General features: G+C 37.3%; 1 protein-coding gene across 2 annotated transcripts; it reads left to right on the top strand.

Moving 5' to 3' along the window:
• Positions 1 to 4,285: 4,285 nt before the first annotated feature.
• Hyd (E3 ubiquitin-protein ligase UBR5) lies at positions 4,286 to 26,708 on the top strand. Of its 2 annotated transcripts, none has more exons than XM_071712360.1 (37): positions 4,286 to 4,488; positions 5,844 to 6,044; positions 6,115 to 6,436; positions 6,527 to 6,735; positions 8,107 to 8,273; positions 8,352 to 8,551; positions 8,635 to 8,903; positions 10,580 to 10,734; positions 10,855 to 11,124; positions 11,261 to 11,374; positions 11,636 to 11,817; positions 11,883 to 12,000; positions 12,168 to 12,322; positions 12,456 to 12,741; positions 12,871 to 13,005; positions 13,103 to 13,270; positions 13,411 to 13,543; positions 13,659 to 13,881; positions 13,974 to 14,212; positions 14,308 to 14,432; positions 14,632 to 14,867; positions 14,967 to 15,133; positions 15,899 to 16,233; positions 16,871 to 17,279; positions 17,470 to 17,818; positions 17,907 to 18,246; positions 18,480 to 18,712; positions 19,201 to 19,722; positions 19,847 to 20,029; positions 20,121 to 20,489; positions 21,286 to 21,471; positions 21,554 to 21,676; positions 21,750 to 21,956; positions 22,090 to 22,445; positions 22,568 to 22,774; positions 25,677 to 26,055; positions 26,163 to 26,708. In XM_071712360.1, the coding sequence occupies exons 1-37, from the start codon at positions 4,427 to 4,429 to the stop codon at positions 26,373 to 26,375; spliced, it is 8,547 nt and encodes a 2,848-aa protein (XP_071568461.1). In that variant the 5' UTR covers positions 4,286 to 4,426; the 3' UTR covers positions 26,376 to 26,708. The 2 variants fall into 2 exon arrangements, with proteins under 2 accessions (XP_071568461.1, XP_071568460.1); XM_071712359.1 differs by having other exon boundaries at positions 14,617 to 14,867.
• The last annotated feature ends 127 nt before the right edge of the window (positions 26,709 to 26,835 follow it).

Raw genomic sequence — 26,835 nt, 5'->3', positions numbered from 1 at the left:
TAAGACAAGTAATATGTTCTTTGCTGCACTGTCCGTATCACTATTGTAAATCGCAAACGCTTTGATGTCACTATCAAAAGAAATCTTTAAAAGACAATGAACAGAAAGTTAAAGTATGGAATTGAATGATACACAACGCAAAGCCGAAGCTTATAAAATGAATAATCCTTAATATAACGCAAAATAATACTCTAAGGCGGGTAATGCCTTATCTGATCGTCTTTAATTATTGCTATGGAACGCGAGTGACTCGCGTGACGGACTGAACAATGCAGTATCAAATATCAAGGTTATTATAGCGCATCGAAATAAACACTGAATCTCCAGAAGATGAGATTACATAAAGAAGCGCCTCGTGTCATACACAGAGCGGAATTGAAGTAATATATTTAACGCGTGTACGCGTGGTGTAAACCGATACTCGGTTTATCAATCTTACGATCTTTAATGTGATAGTGACTGTTGACAGACAGCGTTATCCGATGTATCGGAAGGGCTTAAAGAAACCCGCAATTGCGTGGTTCATGCTTATCCGAGAATCGGAATGAGAATAAGGACAAAGTACTTAACGTGGTTGTTCACAGCTCAATCTCCACAGGTTTCGTTTATAAGGGATGTAATCCTCTTACGGATCCACGTACTCGTCTTTCTCATTTAAATACGCCTGTACTACGTCTTTCGTGTTTCGGAAGGAATGATCTCGCTCTCTTTCTCTCCTCTTGCGTGGTACACGCGGCAATTGCACGCATGCAGCGTTCACTCAGGTCGTGATTTCGAGTTCTATAACACACGTGGTAACGCGTGCAAGAAGCCGGTGCTTCGAAAGTAACAATGCAATGACGCAGTTTGTTTTAACTCGTTCCGAGTAGAATATCTTTACGTTTCTTAGGAATCACGACTTGCACTACTAAATAATACAAACGAACAATCTAGCTTGACCGTACTTTCTCAAGATAAATAGTTTTCCACGACTGGTTTGTGCAAGCACGAAAATAATCAGCGAATTCAGGGAAAGAACGAACGTGCTTTCGGTACGACGGACCTCAAGCCAATGACGCAGAACTCGGCCCGACCCGCCCGACACGTATCGTCGCGTCGCAAGCGCGGACCGGTGAGAACCAAAAGGCGATCGGCAGCGCGCCCCTTGCTTCCGGCGCCGCGGTCGCGTCGCTGTCGCTGTTACCAGCGAGGCGATACTTTTAATAACGCGCTTAATTTGAACAGAATCTCAATCTAATAGTTTATCATCAAATGTTTATTTCTCTTCCAACTCAACATCAACATCTCACAATAAAGAAAACTTGTATATGAAAAGAGGTGTAACAAAAAAAAGGCGAGGAACATTAATAGAAGAGGCACTTGGAGCTGTTAAAAAACTGTCAAGTCAACCTCTGTAGTGCGATTCTGTAACTCGTTATGCGTCGTTATGTGCTCATAACGACAGTTGCGCAGCTTTTTTCACATATAGTATACCTGCGCAACGACAACATAACGATACCGACACTGTCGTTAAGAGTTATGCTGGGTCTACAATGCGAGTCGCAAAGTCGTGAGTCGCAAGAATTGACCAATCACAGTCGAATTTGAGGAGAATAATCGACTGTGATTGGTCAATTCTTGCGACTCGCGACTTTGTGACTCGCATTGTAGACCCAGCATTACAGAATAGGGGTACAGGAGGTCGATTCTGTATTTTGAGACGAGGTGAAAATTACAAAAGTGAACAGATTTACTAGATTTCGACAAATGAAATTGTAGATTCTCTAGTGAATTTCCTCACTTTTGTAATTTTCACCTCGTCCCAAGATACAGAATCGACCCCCAGTAGTGCGATTCTGTAACTCGTTATGAGGTATCGACTATCGTTGCGCAGATATTTTATATGGTAAAAAAGCTGCGCAATTGTCGTTAGAGCTCATAACGACGGCATAACGAGTTACAGAATTGCACTACAGCTCAAATATACTATTTGATACGCGTATCGAATAGTATATTTGTACGGAAGCCCCTACGGTTCACCAGCGACTGTGTCGCCAGTAGTGGTTATTCGTGCAACTAGTAGCACGTTTTGCTTCGCGCGGCGCGTGAAGTCGGGTGCAAGCAGCAAGTTGTTGCAAGTCCACTTGCAACTAGTTGCAAGTGGAAAATTTATTGGCCTGAGCACACTGAAGATTCTCGAACTTGGTGTCTTTATTCTGATTGATTGTGTTATTGTTTACATTCGAATGTTTCAGTTTTTATCATCATCGTGAACATTAAGGCTGCCGTCCCATGCAGGACGGAATTTCGGAAAACGGAATCTCGGAATCATTCTGATTGGTTAGCCCCATGGGGCACAGTACAAGCCCCATGAGGCTAACCAATCAGAATGATTCCGAGATTCCGTTTTCCGAAATTCCGTCCTGCATGGGACGGCATCCTAAAAAGTTATTAAAATCCAATTGCATTATCAACTAACAAAATGTAAAATGTTTTTTGGTTTTTTACTGTAGAGGTTTGATTGATTGTGCTATTCATGTATTACATGTATTACATGCTCGAATTTTATGTTTCAGATAATTTTCTAGATTATTTTGCTGTCAGAAATAGCTTGTAATTTTGAAGAAATGAATCACATTATAGTGAAAGATCAAATAAATAGTATACTACATATGATTTAGATAATGAAAAATGTGACCTTTCAATTTTCTTGCAACTTTGTAATGAGAAAAAGTAACATTCAATGGCCGGTATTCATAGTCGGTTCTTATATTTAAGACCATCTTAAGTACAATCTTAAGATGTCATTAACCAATCACAGAGCCGTATTAGCATCTTAAGATCTTGAAATAAGATCTGATTATGAATACAGGCCAATGAGGATTGAAAGAGGTAATTTTTTCGACTCTAAATTTATCATTTATTGTATTTATTTCTATTGAAGTCACCTTTTCGTGATGATGGAATATGTTCCCATTCCCGAATCTCTACCCCTATCATAAACCCAGGACTGAATTGTCATTTTCAGGTTATTTCCTACGACAAGGTGTAGTTGCACGAAGCAACACAACTTGCTGCTTGCACCCGACTCAGGGTGCCATTACATGGAGCGCGGAAACGCGGAAACGCGGAAGCGCGGAAGACAAAATTTACTAGATTTCCGTCGATCCGTTCCGTTCATTTGATTCCCTTATATTACATGGAGCACAATTTGCGCGGAAAAGCGGAATAGGGAATTATAAAATAAGAATGTTTAGCGGTATTTATTGATTAAAATGCTTGTATTCAATAAATAAACTGAAAAGATAAGCATACTAATACAAATTGCAATGAATTAAGTCAACACACATTTAATAAAGGAATATAAATGTCTAGTTATCACCATATTGTTCCGCTTTTCCGCGCAAATTGTGCTCCATGTAATATAAGGAGAAATAAACTTGCGGAACGAGCGCGTCAAATGTTCGTTCTTTTTCTCTGTACTGTTGCACTCAGATACCTCAGATAGGTTATGTATTTTTATAATATATTCTATCCCGCTTAGAATATTGTGGACAGTTCTCCGTGAAATTGGAAAAGTGATTTAATTGTTATAAACTATTCGGTAGAACAAGCGCTAATGCATAAGTGCCCTATAGCCGTGAAGCTCCGCTGTTCCGCTCAAATGGGATAGAAAGAAGCGACGGAAACGCGGAATCTAGTTACTTTCTTTCCGCGTTTCCGCGTTTCCGCGTTTCCGCGCTCCATGTAATGGCACCCGACTCACGCGCCGCGCGAAGCAAAACGTGCTACTAGTTGCACGAATAACCACTACTGGCGACACAGTCGCTGGTGAGCTGTAGGGGCTTCCGTATATTTGAGCTGATCAGCCAATAATCAAACTAATTTACTAGTTATTTACTATTTCATACGCGTATCAAGTGATCGGTGTAAACTAGGCCACTTATAGGCTGCGTTCGGAAACGTCACCCGAGTGCACACGAGTATACTCCCTTCTCTTTCTATCTCAGCGAGTTAGAAGGAGAAGGGAGTATACCTGTGTGTACCCGGGTGACGTTTCCGAACGCAGCCATACTACGTTTACGCGAGCGTTACTTCTGTAGTAACTTATGATAATTCACCCGTTTACGCGGAGTAAATTATCGTAAGTTACTACAAAATCCCGTTTACGCGAAGGAATTATCGTAAGTTACTACAGAAGTAACGCTCGCGTAAACGTAGTAATAGGTGGAAGACATTTTATTGACGCCGATTGTAAATTGACCTTCGGGACCAGGAAATGGTGATGTGTTTACGAACGCGGAAACAGCACGCCATGTTTGCATCCGAGGCATGTAACTGGATGTTTCATCAAAAACATGGCTGAATTATCTTTCCGTTGTTCAGTGAAATTTTGTGTACAGTAAGAGGACGATCCGACGTTGAACTCATGTGAGTTGAAGTCATTATGACTTCGATTCACCTCGTCGTACACCCTTTGCCAGGAACTGACGACCAACTCAATGATAGGTAAGCAATTTCATCCGCTATCGGTTTTCCCATTACTGCACCCTAGTTTGTACGTCATACTTGAGAGAAGAAATACTATTCTTTTCTTATTTTCAAGCCTTCCATTTACGTTACGACGTGTCACGACATGTCGCAACATGTTGCGATGTGTCACGCGTATGTAACTATTCCTATTCCTTCTCTTATTCCGTGTATATTCATTTGACGAACATGCCTCCCTTTACGATGTCCTCGCCATATTTTAATGGCAACCTATAAAAATGTGATGTCTAGCAATTGCGGGTTGACGGAGCGTGGCTCTTCGTTCGAGTGTGGTCTCGGATTTGATCCCCGGCCGTCATCCCGCATTGTACATATGTACTTCGATAAGAGGCTGAGATTTTAAAGAACTCTAGATTTTGAAAAATCTGAGGTTTTTTTTTATTGCTGCACTAGGACTGCAGCTAGAACTTCTTGCTTTCGTCAAGCTTCAAGTGTGTACTGCATTTTAAAAAATCCTTCACTGGTTCAGCTATAAAAAAAAAACAGACTTATGATGAAATAGATCAAAAGTCTTGCATATGCCTTGATAAGAGGTTAAGAGTTAAAAGAGTGTGATTGAGTGCGTTTAGGTAAGACACCGCTACTGTAGCGGAGTGTAGCGCTACACGAATGCGTACCAGCCATTGGCTGTTCATGGTAGCGTTACCGGTAATTCGTGTAGCGCTACAGTAGCGGTGTCTTACCTAAACACACTCAATGTGAATTAAAAATATTAAGAATAGGATCAAGAAATTATGAGCAATATAAGCCTATAGAGTGGGTTGAAACCATCTCAACTATCCACCAGTGGAACTTCCAAAAGATAGATATAGGCTGCTGTCCACTTGACACTACAAATGCTTCGAAGCATTCCTCTTCTCCTTTCTTTCAATGAAGAAAGAAGGAGAAGAAGAACTCTTCAAAGCACTTGTAGCGTCAAATGGACCACAGCTATAGTAATTGATCCTGTTTATATATATATATATATATATATATATATATATATATATATATATATTGATTATGTTTCAAGTCTTGTAGAAGATCTTGTAGAAGATGCAAGATACAATTGAGAGATATAATACTGAATCTAATATTTAATATTTAATGCGTAATAGATGAATATAAACCATGTCATTATTAAAACTTGATATCAAACTTGTGATATTATGGATAAGAAAAGTTATCTTGTAGTAACAATGGAAATGTTTAGGAGACAATGTAGGAGTTACGAATCATTATTATTTAGCTTATCAATTATAAAAAATAATCTATAAATTGTCTATTTTATATATATAGACAATTATATTACATTTTGTATTTTTATATTTTAGATTGAGGGAAATAGCAGATAAAATAAATAGATATGGATTTGTAACACCACCGGCTTTTAATTCTTTAAAAGCGTCGATAAAGCGCATTGTAGTTGGACCAACGCATATCGCTCTTCTTACGGATGACAATAGAATAGCTAGAGTTGCATTTACAGTACTACCAGATAGATTGGATTTGAGTAAAAACGAACCTAATAGAAAGTGAGTAACGAGAGAACGAATGTATGAGAGAGGACAGTTCAATAATAAGAAAATGTCTATTTTATTGTAGCACAAGTAAAAATCATGTTGGAAATTCCAATTCTGTGCCGAATGGGAATGGAAGTAACAGTAGCGGCAGTAGAACAGGGATGTCACGTTCACGTGCACGGATCATGCGTAACAGTTCTGCGATACGTGGAGGTAGCAGCAGCGGAGGGAGTGGCAGTGGTGGTCGTATAGGACCACCCGGAGTTATTATGGGAGGTGGAAGTGGTAACAGTTCTCGTCCTATCGCTTCTGTGCCAGCACCGTTTGTACCCGAAGATCTAATATCTCAGGCACAAGTTGTGTTGCAAGGAAAAAGTCGTAATCTTATCATCAGAGAATTACAGGTTTAATATTAATATTATTGGAAACAGAAGAATATAAGATGACCGATGAAAAAAGTACATAATTTAATAAAAATTATAATATTATTGTAGCGTACAAATCTAGATGTAAACTTAGCAGTAAACAATCTTTTATCACGAGAGGACGAAGAAGGCGATGATGCGGAGGACGCAGCAGACAGTTATGTCCCAGAAGATCTTATCTCTTTGTTAGATGGTGGCTTTAGTAATGAGCATTCAGTTATAATTGATGCTGATTCTATGTTTTCTGAAGATGTATTTGGATACACTGGGATAAGGCAGTAATTAATTTTTCATATATCTTCTATAATATCATATATAGAGAGAAACAGAGTATTTTAAAAAGATTATAACTGTACAGGCTTATAGTCGCAGGCTTATAGCTATATATTTGCTAATAAGTTATATAAAAGATATTTGATCAGTGTTCGTTTCCAAATCAATCCCTTCAATAAATAAATATATGTTCTACTTTAATAATATAAGTTATTAAATAAAAGAAAAAGTTATTGTTATATCTCAATACGAAGATATTAATATAATAATAAAGGCTCAGATGATTACAAATCTATCTAAGAAAAATGGAGCCGTAACAAGGTGTTGGTGTTCATACACTCTATACTTTAAGTAAAGAAGTAACGAATTATAATGTATATACTGTACATATACATATATTCCAACTTAATAGACTGCGCGCCGCAAATTTGTCGGACTTGAAACATAGCTATCTTGGAACATTAATACCCTTCCCTCCCCCGGAATTAAATCGACGCGATTTAATTGTTTAAAAAAAATTTGCAGCGCGCAGTCTATTAAGTTGGAATATATGTATATGTACAGTATGTACATTATAATTCGTTACTTCTTTACTTAAAGTATAGAATGTATGAACACCAACACCTTGTTACGGCTCAACGCTCCATTTTTCTTAGAAAGAAGATATTAATTTATCGAGCAGAGTAAATGTACGATAATCAAATATCAGTCATTAGCAAACTTATAAACAAGACTAGATAATGCCTGTCAGGCAGCTTAAAATAAATTAAAAATTAAAAAAATAAAATTTGATACAAAGCTGTCAAATATCCTTAGATGATATGGGTAGATAATCTATGAAAATGAAAAATTGTTTACTTTGAAGAAATTAATCTGGCTCTATGTTAAGTATTTTTTATCGAGTTTATTAAATATTAAAAGCCTGCAAAGTTAGTTTTTTTAAATCTGTGTATGTTAGCTGTGTGTGTGTGTGTGTGTGTGTGTGTGTGTTGTGTGTGTTGTGTGTGTTGTGTGTGTGTGTGTGTGTGTGTGTGTGTGTGTGTGTGTGCGTGCGTGCGTGCGTGCGTGCGTGCGTGTGTGTGTGCGTGTGCATGTGCGTTTGCGTGTGTAGAGGAAAGTGCCCTAATATGGGCAAGATCCTAATATGAGATATGTTAAGCTAAAAGGTCCTATATAGGCCTCATCTGTTGATCCCACCATGAAAAAACCCCGCCATCTCATATTAGGATCCTATCTCATATAATAGGGCACTTTCCTCTATATATATATATATATTTTTTTTTAAATATATATATATACATATATATATATGTATGGATGTATGTATGTATACGTATATGTATATGTATATTTCTAAGGAAATATTTTATTTTTAGTCGCGGAAGTTCTTCGCGCCGCTTAGGTAACGACAGAGAGAGCGAACGTTCATCTCATGAAAGAGATCGAGATCGTGATAGTTTTAGTAGATGGCGAGATCGTCAATATTACGGACCACGACGTTGGCTGGAAACTGCTCTTAAAGATTCATGGGAGAAAGATTCAGGTATTTTATATAAAAAATTAAATAAATTTTTTTGAATAGAATCGCAGTTTTTAATGTTTTTTTGTTTAAATATTCTAGATAATAAGAAAAAAGAATTGGCCTCGCAGAGTCCACTATGGATATCCGAAGAATTGGAATGGTGGCACGATCGCAGTAATGATCCAGTACCTCGCTTTGTACAAATAGCATCGCTTTACAGTGAACTAATTGCCATTTCCGTATCAGGCCAATTATACCAATGGAAATGGACAGAATCAGAACCATATAAAAACACAGAAGTACTTATACAAATAAGGCATTGTGATTATATACATTTACTATACAATTTTACGATACGTTTCATTTTTTCTAATTTTTGTAGAATCTAAATGTGCATCATCCGAAAACCATTCCTTTGGCATTGACAACAGAAAAGATAGTCAATATATCTGCTACGGCAATTCGATGTTCCGTTAGCACAGAAAGTGGAAGAGTAGCGACGTGGCTTGATGAACTTTTAGGACATGTCGCTTCCCGTCTTGAACATCCAGCGCAAGCTTTCACTGAATTTACATTGGATAAAATTGTATCACTTCATACATGTGCTTTATACACTGTCGCAAGACTTGAAAGTGGAACGTTATATTGGTGGTATGATCTGGTGTATGATCTTTAGCTGTGTGTGTGTGTGCGTGCGTGCGTGTGCGTGTGTGTGTGTGTGTGTGTGTGTGTGTGTGTGTGTGTGTGTGTGCGCGTGTGCGTGTGCGCGTGTGCGCGTATGCGTGTGCGCGTGTGCGTGTGCGTGTGTGTGTGTGTATTAGAATGGTCGTTAAAAAATAGATTTTTGTTGCCGCTCCCTAAAATGGTAGTAATTGATGAAAAATAAGATCTGTGCAACCCTAAGGCTGTCAAGTCACGGGAAAGGGTGCCTCTCGAAGAAAGCAGTCTTAGAATTCGCGTTTTTTTATTTAATTTTTGCTCTATAAATTAGACCCTGATTTACATCATATCTTTTTAAACAGATTAATACTTTTAATTACTTATCATTTGATTAATATCGTTGAAATAACAATTTTTTTATATTGAATAAAAATATGCTCCGGATAATTGACAAAAATTAAGATAACAAATTGATGTAAATGAGGGTCTAATTTATAGAGCAAAAATTAAATAGAAAAACGCGAATTCTAAGACTTCTTTCTTCGAGAAACACCCTTTCCCGTGACTTGACAGCCTTAGAGTTGCACAGATATTATTTTTTCATCAATTACTACCATTTTAGGAAGCGGCAACAAAAATCTATTTTTTAACGACCACCCTAATATATATACCATTGGGGTGGTCGTTATATATAAAAAATAGATATATATATATATATATATATATATATATATATATATATATATATATGGGACAATCCACGTCACTTTTACCCCCCATCTGTCCAAAATTGGTATGGACGGATTTTAATGACTAAGGGCGGAAAATGTTCGTCTTGAAAAGAGCTTTCGAAAGGCGTGTGGCATATATGCGCAATTCAACATGGCGTCATAGTTATGGCTGCTTAAAGGGATAAATTCAAAATTTCAGATCCAACATGGGCAGATAAAACGGTGAAAAGTAACTAAATTCACGTGAAACTCAGTATTTGGGGGATTTTGGGGTCGCTGATTACGAATCTGAACGTAAAATTGTGAAATTCAAAATGGCGGATGCAAATATGAGAAACGGACGAAAATTCCAGTAAATGATCTGAAAACTCTTACTGGAGGGTTTTTTGGGTCGCTGATCACGAATTTGTAGCTAATTTGTTAAAAAACAACAGAAAAACCGTGTTAATTGAAATTCTACTCTTAGCGTTACCCAGAGATGACGGCGTGGACGTGGTAGAAATTCATCTCCTAGAGTAGAATTTTAACTGATTTTGACTGATTCTGTTTGATGGTCAACCAGCTCCAGAACTCTGAAATTTATTTTTAAAATGCTGTTTCGTCCCATCAGTCATGTATATTATTTTTTTAAGATTTTTGACATCTTTTTTTATCTCCGGTAAGCTGGTTGACCATCAAACAGAATCAGTCCAGCGCGCAACCGGTGTTTCTAATTCTAGCTATATCTCAGAAACGAATAATCATACCGAAACGAAACACAAGGCATTTTAAAGCTAAAAGTTGGTACTTTCGCGTGGCATTAATGAAATTGAGGAAAAAATTTTGCTGCCGTGCTACGTCACGACACACACATATATATATATATATATATATATATGTATATAAACCTGTATATATGTACATGCATTAAGGTTTTTCATTACTTTTATCTTTCAGGGGTGTTTTACCATTTGCACAGCGTAAGAAATTGTGGGAAAAATATAAAGCTAAATCACGCAAGCATAGGCCGTCTACGATATTGTCAAGTGACATTAGTTATGGGACACATGTATGCATGAAAAATAGCCCGGTTTACCAGCCGGGAGCTATTGGTAAGATATCGGTATCTTGTACATCTTGTAAATTGATTCAAATATACTGTTGTACATATAATATAGTCTAATGAAACAATTGTATCGCATAATTTTGAATGTATATAATTTACTTTTAAGGATTTACAATAGCTAACGGTGTACCAAAAGTTGGACAATTGTTATCGGCAGCATGGAATGTGGATGCTACTTGTAGATTTAAAATATTGCCTGCTGGTATGCACGTGTCTAACGCGAGTACTGATAAACGCGAGTCTAACGGAAATGGAAGCGCGGGAGTTGTGAACAAACCAAATCACAAGGAAACGGCTGACAGGCTTGATATGCCCCCTCCACCATCTCCAGCTTCGAGTACTTGCAGTGACACTGGCAGCATTACAACAAGTCATAGTGAGATATACACGTTACTTATTTAAATTAATAATATTTATAAAAGAAAGATGTAGTATTGAAGATGAAAGATGTATTATTGAAGTAAACTTGATGCGTTTAGAATAAGAATCTTTACGAAGAAATGTAATTTTAGAACGACAAAAACGTATGGCACCTCGCTGCGAAGGAGAATCTGAAAGAAAAGATGAAGAGGATTGGCAATTAAAAGATGTTGTTTTTGTTGAAGATGTCAAGACTGTACCTATTGGTGCGATCATTATTTATATCTATGAAAAAAATATTTTTCGACTCTATTTTAAAATGAATCAGAAAGAATTAAATGTTGTGTAAGTCGGGTATTCATATTCGGTTCTTATATTTAAGACCGTCTTAAGTACAATCTTAAGATGTCATTAACCAATCCCAGAGCTGTATTAGCATCTTAAGATATTACTTAAGACGATCTTGAAATAAGATCCGACTATGAATACCGGTCTAAGACTTCCATTTTATTAACTTTTATTAATAGGGAAAGTTATAAAAGTCGATGGCTGCTACGTTGCGGTTAAATTCTTTTCTAAGGATTCAAAGGAGAAAGAGAAGGAGATTAAAGAGAAAGATTTCAGCACGTCAGACTTTAAAGATCTTACGACAGAGGAGCCAATGAAATTATTAGCAGATTGCAGACTTTTACGTAAGGATGAGCTACAGGTAAGCCATAGTTGTTGTGTGTATTTATTATATGTAACATAGTACTAAATATATAATTTTTATAGGTAATTAAATCATCATTGAATCCACGAGCTCCGGACTGTTTTCAAAGAACACCTAGAAGGGTCAATATCGTGGAAGGTTCAAACGATAGTCTGTTAACTATATCTACTGATGGACAAGGTATCCTTTTTTGAAGAACTATATTTTTATATACAATGGTCTTTACATTTTAATATAGATCTTTGTTATTCTCAAGATGAAAGTAAATGATTATTAATCAATGAAAAGTATATATGGTTATTGCCATTAATCAATACAGATACATTTATTTATATATTTATTTATAGGTATTCATGCTATATTGAAAAGTGGCAATAAATTGAGTTACGTTGTATACAATCTAAGTACTGGAAGATATGTTCAAGATTGCTATATTCCATCTGATATTTCATCATTTTTGGGATTGCAACCTCAAAATATTAATCTTACGAGCGCAGGAGAGGTATATTTCATTGATATTTATAAATAAAATATATGTAAGATACAAGATGTCTCGAAGAAAATTTTATCTTTTTTGTATTTTGGAATATCGAATTTAGAATATATGTATTTTAGAATATTGATTTGTATTTCAGAATATCGAATGTTCTATGATTTTACGAGATGGTAATAATACCATTTATCCAATCGCGAAAGATTGCGCTGACGCTATACGCGACCCAAACTGGTTGGATTTGGCTCCGGTAAATTGTATTGGTGCAGCAACCATTCCTATTCCTAGTTGTTCCAATTCCACCAATTTAAAGAATCAGGTTGCAGTTATTGCATTAGCATTCGACAATCTTTTGCTTATGCCACGTATATTGCGATGTGATTACGAAAGTGTAAAGCAAGTATTTTGTAATTTGGACCAAGATCTAAGTAAGTGTAACAAGTATATGTAACAGTAAAGTGTATATGTATATGTAAAATTTGATTTTCTATAAATTATGTATAATAAATTTTACAAAAGTACATATGCAATGCTTAACATATTTTTCTGTTTTGCAGAGAACAATTTGACATATTCGAGTGCAAATTCACAAATCCAAATGATATTGAAGGAACGCTGCGATGGAAACCGAAATATACTTCACGCTTGTGTCAACATGTGTTCGCCAACTTCTAATAAAGAAACCGAACAAGGTTATTACGATTATAAAGATATTAAGAGAATTGTGACATATTTTGTTTAATATATTATATTTGACTAATATTATATATTTTATTTGTTTTGTTAAAGTTATCGAACGTGAGTTAGTGTCGAATACAGTAGATGGAACTTCTGCACCTATTGAAGAGCCCATCCCGACATTAAGTTGGCCACCAGAAGCATTTGATAACACATCAGGAGAAGAGGATAGTTTATTAAGCATAGGTGCTGCTAGTATATCTATGATGAATAAATCTGGTAAGTGACATCAGTTTGTATATATGTGTGCCTGTTTATGTCACAACGCAAATTTAATTTTACACGTATATGTACATGAATGTGTGTGTGCGCGCGCGCGTGTAATTATATTTAATTTCTTCTTTTTATTATTATTTCAGGTATTGGGACTACATCTAATAATACATACATTATAGATTCCGTTGAAAGACGACATAATGCATTGCTCATACTGAAATACATGTGCGAAAATAATATCTTGACACCGCACCTAAGAGAATTACTAACAGCAAAGTATGATTAAAATTTAAATATAATTCTAAAGCAAGAAACATACTGATACATTAAACTCTTTTAATGTTAACATTTTTCACGTTAATTTTTTAATAATTTTTTTACATGTAAAAAGGGATGCTCAAGGGCAAACGCCCCTCATGCTCGCTGTATCGGTCCGTGCATATCATGCAGCTCTTATCTTATTAGATACTATACAAAGAGTTGGCAAAGATGCAAAAGACACTTCAGCCATGATATTGCCAGCGGATGCGAGTCCAGATCTATCTCCACTGTTCGTTACTTGTTGCAATGATACATGTAGTTTTACGTGGACTGGAGCAGAGCATATTAATCAAGTATTGAATATATGTATTTACAAGATGCATTGTATGCAAGATACATCGTATGTAGAAGTCTTTTTATTAAACTAAAATTTTTTTATTTTAAGGATATTTTCGAATGCAGAACATGCGGCTTAACGGGATCTTTGTGTTGCTGCACCGAATGTGCTCGTGTCTGTCACAGAGGTCATGATTGTAAGCTCAAAAGAACTTCACCTACAGCATATTGTGATTGTTGGGAAAAATGTAAGTGTCGCGCTCTCATCGCTGGTCATCAAGGTGCAAGATATGACTTGCTATGTCGTCTCGTAAATAGCACCGATCTCGCCACGAAAATTAACTCACGGTAAGTCATACAAATTATACACAAATATTCATGTGTAACGTGGAGAATAATTTTGTTTGAATAACAAATAATTATTTTACGTACATTTTATTCAGAGGTGAGAGCATCTTGTTATTTCTGGTGCAAACGGTTGGAAGGCAATTAGTCGAACAACGTCAATTTAGATCGGCACCTAGACAACGATCAACTTCGGCTAGTCGTAAAGCACCCACTTCGGACGGTATACTTTCTACAGTCTTTTTATATTTTAATTGTTAAAATTAAAAAATTCAAAGGTTTATATGGAATCTTATTTTATTCTATATAAAACTTGTTTTACAGCAAGCAATATATCTATTTACATTGTTACGTTTGTATATTTACATATGTATAATTGACATAATCGTGAAATTGAAAGTATGTAGTTCTTGGTTTCGCAGGCTTGGGTGCGGATTCGGACATGCCAGATCATGATTTGGAACCTCCCCGATTCAGTCGAAAAGCGCTCGAAAGATTGTTAAATGATTGGCCAGCTGTTCAATGTATGATTATGTCAGGCGTTTCTGAAAATGGTACTGATCAATTATTCGGCGATCAAGGGCAGTTATGTCGGCAGAGTGGCACCGCATTACTAGACAAATTTACGCATTCCTTGCTAGTTAAATGCAGCGCCGAAGTAAGTGAAATGATATGCAGAGTGGAATTGAATAGTGTACATATATTTTTCCTTCTTCCTTATGATTATACACTAACGAATTTTATATGATATTTATAGATGCTCGATACGTTGCTCACCACTCTAATCAGAGAATTGCAAGACGAGTCTGTGCCTGGACGACAAGAAGAAGCGAATAATGTAGCACGTCGATTCGTGAGATCCGTGGCACGCATATTTGTCATTTTTACTATAGAAATGGCACCAAACACGACGAAAAGGCGAAGGTAAAATAATCATTTCCGCTTTATACGGAAAGTTTGATAATTCGCTCATTAATTATAATATTACATAGTGTCATTCCTTAATGAAAAACAAGTTAAAAACTCCTGAACCATTTTCAATACTTACGGCGCTTGCAATTTTACTTAACACTTTCTTCGTTAAGTATTGAAAATGGTATATATATATATATATATATATATACACACATTTATGTATACATATACATATACTTATATACGTATATACATATATATATATATATATATATATATATATATATATATATATATATATATATATATACCATTTTAAAAGACCCAGCTGAATATCTCGAAAACTATTTCCGGTTGTACTTGTCAGTTGTAGTTGTTAAAAGACAGTTGGCGAATTTTTAACTTTCTGGCGACAGCAACTGGCATTTGGCAACCGAAAATTGTACTTTTTAACTAGCAATTGCCATCCTTCGCGACTGGCGACGGGGCGTTTGCGACGTATTGTAGAATGGCCCTAAGGGAGAATTCACACCTTGGTAGAATAGCAGAAAGCAGAAAAGCAGCAGCCAATCAGGACTTTGCGCTGGTAGTAAGCATATTACAGTATGCATGCACAGTACATTCTGTTTACTACCAGCGCAAAGTCCTGATTGGCTGCTGCTTTTCTGCTTTCTGCTATTCTGCCAAGGTGTGAATTCTCCCTAAGACTTCTCAACCAATTTATGTCGATACAAAAACACGTTAAAAAGAGAGTTTGATTTTTCGTATTTCCAGTACAAGTCAAGCCTCGCAGCCTTTAATGAAGTGTCGGAAAGTTTTCCAAGCACTAATTAAATTAGCCGTAGAAGAATTATGCGAAACAGCGGATTCATTGATAGCACCAGTCAGATTGGGCGTAGCACGTCCAACGGCGCCATTTACGCTAACGAGTTCTGCAATTGAGGTGATTAACGGCTCGGAGGAACTATTTTCCATAGAGCCCTTAATACCTCACAGTGGTGTGAGTTCGCAAACGTTAGACGCGGCACTGCAAACGCAACAAGGAAACAATAACATAACTATGTCAAGAGGAGATGTTTCTGCTGTAGATGAAACTGAAGGTGGAGAAGGTATAGAGAGATATATTAAAATTTGAGTTTTCTTAATAGACTAATTTGTATACGTAACGATTAGGGATGGGATCAAGTTTCATATGTACTTAAAAATCCGAGTTAAATAATAATCAAGTTTTATTTTCTAGAATTCGAGTAATATTCATAAAAAATAACATTTCATACATTGTACTTGCAGGATTCGAAATGTACTTATAAGCAGTTTCTATCGTAAAATGTACTTATAAGCAGTTTCTATTGTAAAAATTAAATCTTTTACAAGTAGTACTTGAAATCTAAGACTAAAGTTGTGTTAGTTTAAAGAATATGTAAATGTATAAAGATTTTAAGTAACTTTTATTTTATATTTTATTATATTTAATTTCGAAGTATAATTTAATATTTGTAATTATCAAAAAATAATTACTAAAATATTTGCTTTATAAAAAGGAAGGGCCATCTCCGCGAGGACCATCTCCTATTCAAAGGAATGTAAAATTTGTAGTGAAGTATTCACAAAAGATTCGAATCTATTTGATCCAGGTTCGAGTGTACTTGGGAGTAATTCGAACCTTCTTGTAAGATACTTAATCCCATCGCTAGTAATGACACATGAGTTTTTGACTGCATAAAAATACATGATTGCTCGATGTAGAAGTCCCTATGGATATGGATGGTGATATCAGCGAACACGAAGAATCGGGGGTCTCTGGGACTGCCACGGGTCAACCACTCGGAGAGGTCGACTCAAACGTCGGTGGTGTAGGCGAGGAACAAGCGGGAGATGGTGAATCAGACACGGAGTTGGACCTCTTAGCGGAAGCGGAAACTGAATCCGATTCGGATGACAATCATAGCAATCAGGACGCAGCGTCGGCACAACGTAGCGTGCAAACGGGCGCAACCGCAGGTTCCGATGGTGGAATGGGATCGATATTATTGTTTCCAGAGGACGAGTCTGGAGAATCGAGCCAGCAGGAGGACGATGAGAGCGAAGCGGGGGAAACAGACGAGCAAGATAACGAAGAGTTTCAAATCGGTGATGAACAATTGGAGCGCAGAAGGTAATTGTGTTCCCGATCTTTCTCAATTGTGTCACCATCTTGTCGAGCTATATTTATGTTTTTCTTCCTCATTATATCTCTGATGTAACGAAGATGACTGATAAGCTGTCGGAACGAGAGCATATTTGCCCTTTATGTTCCAGACGTGGAACACTCGTGGAATGCTAAATGTAACATTGCTTTATTTCAGTGGATCCTCCGGTCATTTGCATCGTAATAATCTCGCACCCGTGTACATGCAGTGGGCGATACGCAATCGTGAATCGAATACGCGTACAGCGGGATTACGGGTGACTGGTGGTAGTAATCTGGTGTTTATCGACCCTGCATCCTTGAGACGCACCACTGCCACGTCGGCCGTCGCGACCGCGCAGGAGCCCATAACAATGGGAACTACCGCTAGTTGCCTGGCGCGAGCTTTCGGAATTGTCATTCGACAGATCGCCGATCTGTTGGTCATGATGCAAGATTATAAAAACTTGGCGCCCGCCTTACCACGTTTGATGGAAATCACTTTTCAGGACGCTCTAAGTTTACAGGTATGCAAACTTATTGTCTCAAATTTCGTCACGTCGGTTTGCGCATACGATCAACGAATCTTGACGAGACAAGTTATTTCTGCCGTAGTCGTATTTAGAAGCGCACTTGAAGCCCACGTGGGATTGGCTGCTTACGGTGATGGATGCTACAGAAGCGCAACTGAGATTCGGAGTATCCTTGACACGTAGCGCGGATCCGACTCACCCTGAACACCCTCTCAATAACGCTCCGTCTCTGTCGGGCGGTAATTTTAGTGGTTTGCTAAACACGGCCGCGCTTTCGTTGACTCTTCAAGGAACTACAGGTCGGAATCCTCGTGGTGGTATTGCTACGAGTTCGAATATCTCCACTCCTCAAGCTTCAACACGACTCACCGTTGGTTTTGCAGGCGTTGGCGAGCCTCCGAGGAGCAGTAGAGAGCGTGAAGGTTTACATTCTAATTTATTATTTTAGAAAAATCCTTATTTTGATATCTTTATATTAAATGTTGCGATATTTTTGGCATATTTTAAAATCTGTAAGCCGTACCCCCCGTTACACACATTTTCATAAAACCAAGTATAGACGTATTTGTGTGGTTTTCCTAACAAACGCAAAATAATCGAAATTTTCTCGATCTTACAAAAGAAATAGAAAAAGGAACGTCATGATGTGTTTCAGGTGGTGATGCACACTCAGCGAGACGTGAATTCTTATCATATTGTCTGTCTTTGATGCGTGCCCACAATAGCGAGCATAGAGATAGTTTGCCAGTTTTGGATGTTTCCGCTTTAAGACATGTCGCTTATGTGTTCGATGCACTTGTGTATTATATGCGTTCTCTCTCGGAACCACTTGCTTCCCGAGGCGAGACTCAAAAGGAATCATCCAGTTATTCTAGCTGGAATGATCAGGTATGTGAAAAATTTAATCGCTTTATTCGCATACGTTTCAGCTTTTTTGTAGACACGATATCGTGTAAAGTAGAAATTGAAAGTGATATAATATACATTTTGATGTAAATTTCTATTTTGATACTGTAAACACACACGCACACGCACACACACACACCCAACACACGCACAAACACACGCACACACACACACACACACACACACACACACACACACACACACACGTACACACACACACACACACACACACACACACACACACACACACACACACACACGTACACACACACGCGCGCGCGCGCGCGCGCACACACACACACACACACACACACACACACACACACACACACACACACACACACACACGCTTCTCTCTCTTTTTATGACAATGGACACGCGAAGCGATTGGTACGACGTTCTTTTTCGAGTACCGAGAGCGTTTGAAATCATAATTATCGACGTAATTACATTACATTTTTTCTTTGTAGGATGAGAATGACAATGATGAAGGTGAAGAATACAACTCGCCAGCTCCAACTGCCATGGAAACGGATTCCGTAGATTATCCAGATTTACTTCAAGTACCCATATGTGGATCTGGAAATCACGGCAATTCGACGCCGAAAGGGAGAAAACATCCTTTCTTGCAAAGATCAGATTCTACCTTGTGTCTTGGTTGCCCGCCTCTAGATCCTTTTGATACCGTAATGAGCGAAGCGTTGCCGTTAGCTGATCAGCCGCATTTATTGCAGCCACATTCGAGACGCGAAGATCTATTCGGTATTCCGAGACAACCAACTTGTTCTAGCGCAGGTGGATCTAGTCAAAACCCTTTGGAAGGTTTACCAACGAGATTAGGTCTTTCTGTGCGTGGCATGGACAGTCAAAATAACGTGACAACTCCAACATTCAGTCAAGTTGTACAAGGGCCGCTTTCAAATTCCAACTTGGAATCGAGACGAAATTCCATTTCAGCTGGAGACCTAAACTCAAGTTCTATTAAATACGCGGTAATAATTTTTCCTATAATATCCAAAGTGCATTCTTACATAAATTGCTGGGATATTTCACCAGCGGCACGTTTGCATGTGTTTTTAAAGAATTGTATGTATTAATTTGTGTATTGTATTTCAGGAGAAATTAAAGTCATCTAATCACGCTAACGAAGGGCATTCATCTCTTGTAACGGAACAAATCATCGATAGAGCGCCGATTATAGTATCGACAAACAATCAAAGTGATGCGGCAACGAACACCAAAGGCAAAGACATGTGCAAAAATAATAGAAGCGTTATAGTTCGAGCTGGAACGATATCGGTAAATGTTATCACGATATTATTTTAAACAAATGTTTTTTAGTATCAATCAATATTTAATATTTATCATTTTACAATTTATTTTCTAAAAGGAATCAAATACGAGTAAAGTTGGTGCGCCAGAAATATTGGTTGTTCCAACCGTCGAAAGCCAAAACGTGTCCGAGGAAGTCGACCCGGCTGCCACAAGTCATGAGATATCTGCTCATGAAACTGTTGAAACAAGTCCGGTAGAATCTGCCAAAACGGTATCATCGATCGGGACGAATATCTCTCATAATATTTTGCTAGGACGATGGCGATTGTCGTTGGACTTGTTTGGACGAGTTTTTATGGAAGATGTAGGTTTAGAAGCTGGATCTGTAGTGTCCGAATTAGGAGGATTTCCCGTGAAGGAGGCTAAATTTCGCAGAGATATGGAAAAACTTAGAAATTCGCAACAAAAAGATATTACCATAAAGGTATGTAAAAAAAAGTAACAACTTAAGCCAGCGATACACGAAATATGTTTTCCTGCTGGATTGCTTGTGATCTAGTAAATTACTAGAAATCCTGAGTGCAATTATAGTAATTTACTAGATTGCAAGCAATTCAGCAGGAAAACGTGCACCGTGTGTCACTGCATAAAGCCTTGTGTACACGATGCTAGAAATCGGTCCAAGTCCTCGATTCAAGTTCTCGAATAGAAGTAGTTGTACTTTGATGATTCTAGATAGCGTTATAGTCGAAAAATGTGGGGTCGAGAGCTGAGTATGAGCTTGGGCCCGTGGAATATGTATATATAATTCTCTTTTCTCTATTTATCAAAGATTTATGAAAGTTATATACATTTCCGTTGTCCAACGTTACATTGACCATCTTTGACTAGCTATTTATAAAGTAATAACGTTGGCAACATGGAATTGAATCGATAACTTGTACGGAAAAATGGGACAGGATGCATTTTTCTGTACGAGATTTCTATTCGAGAAATTCATTCGAGTTGCCTGTGTACACGATTCGAGTTCTAGTAACTTTTTCTCGGACCGAGGACTCGGACCGATTTCTAGTATCGTGTACACAAGGCTTAAGAAATACTATCCACTGTATTAAATGTTTACGAATATATGCTATTCAATAACCCAGATAGTAGAGTGACGTCAAATGACGTATTAATTCCGTCCTAAACGTCCTCTAACGTCATTAAGACGTCTTTAGACGTCATCTTGCTACCTGGGAAACCAGTACAAACTACTACATCACGCAATTGACCGACAGGTCGAACGAGATAGAACACAGTTACTAGTGCAGACGATGAAGGAGTTAAATACGCAATATAACATATATAATAGAAGAGCTTCAAATACTCCACCTTTGGCAGTGAATCGCGTTAAAGTTTTTTTCAAGGATGAACCTGGCGAAGGAGCCGGCGTTACCCGCAGTTTTTACACGGCAATCGCAGAAGTTCGTAAAACCTAAAATATAAAATTAGCATCGGGTCGGTTTAGTCGTAAAAAGGTTTATACTATTTATTATTACTTTTTAGGCATTGCTGGCAAATGAGAAACTCCCGAATCTCGAAGCAGCGCAAGTAGGATCGAAGTATACGCAATACAACGTTTTGCAAAAACTGAAAAGCAGAGATCGTGACCGTGATCTTAGACGACAAGTATGTCACGTCAATGAATCAATGCAAGATGAGTCATTGATCTCTTATCACGTGATATTTGTTTTGATTTCAGAATACACGTTCTTCTGGAAAATGTCGCGAGACACGTCGCGCTTTATCTTTTGATGCTCGGTCTTTCCACCCTTCGAACGCGATTGAAGGGAATAATAGTTCAGCACCTGGTAGCTCGTCTAGCACTCATCCCTTGCCAATTAACCACCCGAATAACGATCACTTGACTATGCATCAGCAACAACTTGGCGATAGATTATATCCTAAGGTTCTGTGCGACATATACTTGTTAAAATATCTCAAATTTAAATTTGTTCCGCGAAGAGTGAAATTGTAAACTCGTTTATTTTGACTTGGTCTCTTTTATATTGCATGTATAATTATTAATTTGTTTATTGTAGGTGCATGCTTTACGACCAGCGTTGGCTGAAAAAATAACTGGCATGTTGCTGGAGCTGTCACCGGCCCAGTTATTGATGTTGCTGGCTTCGGAAGACGCTCTCCGACAGAAAGTGGACGAAGCGTTCGAATTGATTCATAGCCACACTCAAGATTTGACCAGCGAAATGCTGGATCTCGATGTATTTAGCTTAACCGAACGATGCGCAGCAAATAAGAAGAAAATGGAGAACAGCATTCTGGACGACACGGAGGATAATGCCCCGCTTTTCTATTCGCCTGGTAAACGCGGTTTTTATACGCCGAGGCAAGGCAGAGGCAGCTACGAACGGGTAAATGCATTCAGGAACGTAGGCAGGTGAGTTCAATATATCTCTGTCGTGATGACACATCTTTCTCTTATGTAATTTCTTTTGTGTATATTTCTTTATGTATATTTAAGTAAGAATTGAACTTCAAATTTGCTTATATTGTTCCCAGACTTATAGGACTATGCCTCTTACAAAACGAGCTTTGTCCACTATTTTTGAACCGCCACGTAATCAAATATATCCTAGGAAGGCCTATACGTTTCCATGATCTTGCATTCTTCGATTCTGTTATTTACGAGAGCTTGCGACAATTGGTCATTGATGCTGAAACGAAAGACAGTAACAGCTTGTTTTCTGCATTGGATCTTACATTCAGGTACAACTTTTTACTTTGTCTTTTCATCTCTTTTTTAAAAATATTTTTATCAGGATAATCATACATGTACGTGATGATCTTATCTAATTTTCGTGATTCACACGTTAAGGCCGTGGCACATAGAAAAACTTAAGCAGTAAGGAAATCAACGGTATGGATTCGCTACCGCTTAGGGCCGTGCCTTAAGTTCTTGACTGTGATTGGCTGAATTGCTTACTGCTTAAGTTTTTCTATATGCCACGGCCTTTAAGCAGTAAAACTTAAGCAGTAAGGAAATCAACGGTATAGATTCGCTACCGCTTAGGGCCGTGCTTTAAGTTCTTGACTGTGATTGGCTAATTTGCTTACTGCTTAAGGGGATCCTATAGTGGCAGTAATTACCGACATTTAGTTAAAACAAAACCACTTTTAATTGGCTTTACGGAATTGCAAAAATTTGGTCTAGAATTAAAGTACGCACAAAAATGTAGAGGGCTAGATCGGTTTTAACTTAACTTCCAAAACGAAAAAAACATTAAAAATTTGGGCACATAGAGCTGTCACTGACGACAATATTTGGTTATAAAAACTGGTTAAAAATACTGCAGTTTATATATACAAAATGAGAATCTAGCCCTCTAGGGAAAACATTGAAGAACAATATCGTGCAATTACAACTACGATAGTATCATTGTGTCTTTGTTTTAACTTTTATACATGCAAATATACATGCGAAATGACAAGAAGAGCAGTATGGCGTGTAGCGAGAGATGGCGCAGCAATCGAAACAAGGACAGATGCCTCTCGTTAGACAAGGGCAGATATAGGCCGGTAATATAGAAAATGATAGAAAACGAATTAGAACAAAATTAAAAATGTTCGACATTATCGACATCGAGGAAGTGTGGCCTTCACTATAGGATCCCCTTAAGGGGATGCTGGAGCCGCAGGCGAACTCGATCAGCGTCGATAAAGAAGTGCTCACCGACTATATCTGTCCTTGTATAGACAAGGATATAGACAAGGATAGCACCTAACCTTGCATCTTCCACTGGTCTAAGTAATATCTTTCTTTTTAGGCTTCAAATCTTACTTCTAATTGCACGATATTATTCCTGACAGTTTTTTGTAGAGGGCTGCATCACTATTTTCTATAGAAATACTGCAGAATTTTTGTATAAAGCAAATATTGTCGTCAGGTGAAGACAATATTTATAAAAATAAAATTTTTTTTTAGTTTATCAGAAAAAATCATGTACAGCCCTCTACATTTTTGTGCGTACTTTAATCGTGTAAAAGGATTTTCCATTCTGTTCAGCCAATTCAAAGATATTGCTTAGACCGATTATGCCTTGTCGCTGTCACTCCAGGATCCCCTTAAGGGGATGCTGGAGCCGCAGGCGAACTCGATCAGCGTCGATAAAGAAGTGCTCACCGACTATATCTGTCCTTGTATAGACAAGGATATAGACAAGGATAGCACCTAACCTTGCATCTTCCACTGGTCTAAGTAATATCTTTTTTTTTAGGCTTCAAATCTTACTTCTAATTGCACGATATTATTCCTGACAGTTTTTTGTAGAGGGCTGCATCACTATTTTTTATAGAAAAACTGCAGAATTTTTGTATAAAGTAAATATTGTCGTCAGGTGAAGACAATATTTATAAAAATAAAATTTTTTTTTAGTTTATCAGAAAAAATCATGTACAGCCCTCTACATTTTTGTGCGTACTTTAATCGTGTAAAAGGATTTTCCATTCTGTTCAGCCAATTCAAAGATATTGCTTAGACCGATTATGCCTTGTCGCTGTCACTCCAGGATCCCCTTAAGGTGATCCTAAAGCCAAATTACCGACAATTGCAGGGAAGGGTCTAGCTTTGCGTAGACTGCACAGAACTTAATTTTTTTTTACACAATTGAAGTATGCACGAAAACACATCGCGCGAGTGTTGATTTCAAGACAAAAATCGAAAAAAATTACAAAAATACATTTCATAAAAAATGTATTTTTATGAAATTTTTTATGAAATGTATTTTTGTAATTTTTTTCGATTTTTGTCTTGAAATCAACACTCGCGCGATGTGTTTTCGTGCATACTTCAATTGTGTAAAAAAAAAATTAAGTTCTGTGCAGTCTACGCAAAGCTAGACCCTTCCCTGCAATTGTCGGTAATTTGGCTTTAGGATCACCTTAAGTCTTACTGCTTAAGTTTTTCTATGTGCCCGAGTCTTTAAGATCTTCACGCAATCATGATAACCTGATGTTTAATTGAGCTGTCAAAATATGATTTCCGATTAATTAAAATGATTAGATATTAGAATTAATAAAATCATTAAACTTTTATTATATAATTTTTAATTGTATAATACATATGTACATATCTACATAAATGCAATTTGTACATACATACATATATAATTATATTAATATAATCAATGTCAATATGATTGACTTACCAAAAAATAATGAACTGTATCAATTGATGTAAAGAAAACGTAATTTTTCATTGCATTTAAAAAAGTGCAGTTGCCCATTCATTATGTGCGTGTACATAACTTATGCAAATGCATATTTCTAAAAAAAATGCAATAAGTTTTTTTATATTCTTATTTTTATAATTTTAATACTTTTATGTACAGAATGAAGCGAGAGTGGAAATTGAATCTAATAGGAAAAATTATGGTTCCGCTTATTAAAAAAATATCGCTGACAATATATATATTATTATGTAAAAAGCGCATGCTCTTTATAAAAAGATTGTTATATATATACACGTTATATTAATTTTTTATAATTATAAAACTTTGATACTTTGATTTTTTTTATATTGAAAATGCTTCATTTTCGGCATATTTGAGGCATTTTCTTCAAATCCTGTACATGTGACAATTTAAATGTCGAACGTTATTCCGCATTTTAGTATCGATTTGTGCCCCGAGGAAGGAGGTGGTTCGATCGAACTTATATCCAATGGTCGCGACGTGGAAGTAACTGCGAGCAATGTATATGATTATGTACGCAAATATGCAGAAGTGCGTATGATCAAGGTGCAAGAGAAAGCTTTGCATTCTATGCGCGAGGGAGTTTTTGATGTCCTTCCCGAAGGAGCGCTCGATGGTTTGACCTCGGAAGACTTAAGACTCCTTCTGAATGGAGTTGGCGACATCAACGTGTCAGTTCTAATATCGTATACATCGTTCAATGACGAATCCGGTGAATCGACAGAGAGACTAGTTAAATTTAAACGCTGGTTATGGTCCATCGTTGAAAAGATGTCACACGTGGAAAGGCAAGACTTGGTGAGAATTTTTTGCAGACCGCTTACTTTTTATTTTTTTGAAAACACGTTAATTTTTGTGAGCCGGAAATTCTGTCGAGTTAACACTTACGCCCACACTTATTGCAGGTATATTTCTGGACTGGCTCTCCAGCATTACCAGCGAGCGAGGATGGTTTTCAACCGATGCCGACCGTGACGATTCGGCCGGCGGACGACGCGCATCTACCAACCGCGAATACATGTATCTCCCGATTATACGTTCCACTGTACAGCTCCCGTCACGTCTTGCGACACAAACTACTTCTCGCTATTAAATCAAAGAACTTTGGATTTGTATGAACTTAGTTCTGTGACTATGCTTGTACGTGTACAAGATTAAGTCACGTTATTGATAATGATACAAAACCCGGAGTTGTACGTTGTTATTTTTTTCCTCCCTTAGACACAATTTTTAACATTTATAAATTTATAAGGTGTAATTATGGATTATGATTTTCTTGATCCTGAAAAAAAATTTTCATCTTCGTAAAGCTTTATGTTATATAAAGTGTCATACTTAGTCTCTCTCTTTCTCCCCCTTTTCTCCTTCCGCCTCACTCACACTCTCTCACTCACTCTCTCCCCCTCCCTCTCCCCTCTCTTTATAGCAAACAAATAAAATTTTTAAAAGCATACAGTGAAATTTTACTTGCCTATTTTAAATCTTAGTTTACATCTGTTTGTCTTTACATATATTCCGTTTGAATAGGTTTAACGACAGTCTACTTAATTTCTTTCATGTAATCTCAATTGCATCTTC

The sequence above is a fragment of the Temnothorax nylanderi genome, unplaced genomic scaffold (assembly GCF_030848795.1).
Source record: "Temnothorax nylanderi isolate EJ_2023f unplaced genomic scaffold, tnyl_v1.0 TNYL_tig0109_pilon, whole genome shotgun sequence".
Taxonomy (NCBI): Eukaryota; Metazoa; Arthropoda; class Insecta; order Hymenoptera; family Formicidae; genus Temnothorax; species Temnothorax nylanderi.
Note: the sequence above shows the minus strand (reverse complement) of the source record. Positions and strands in the feature narration are given on the sequence as shown.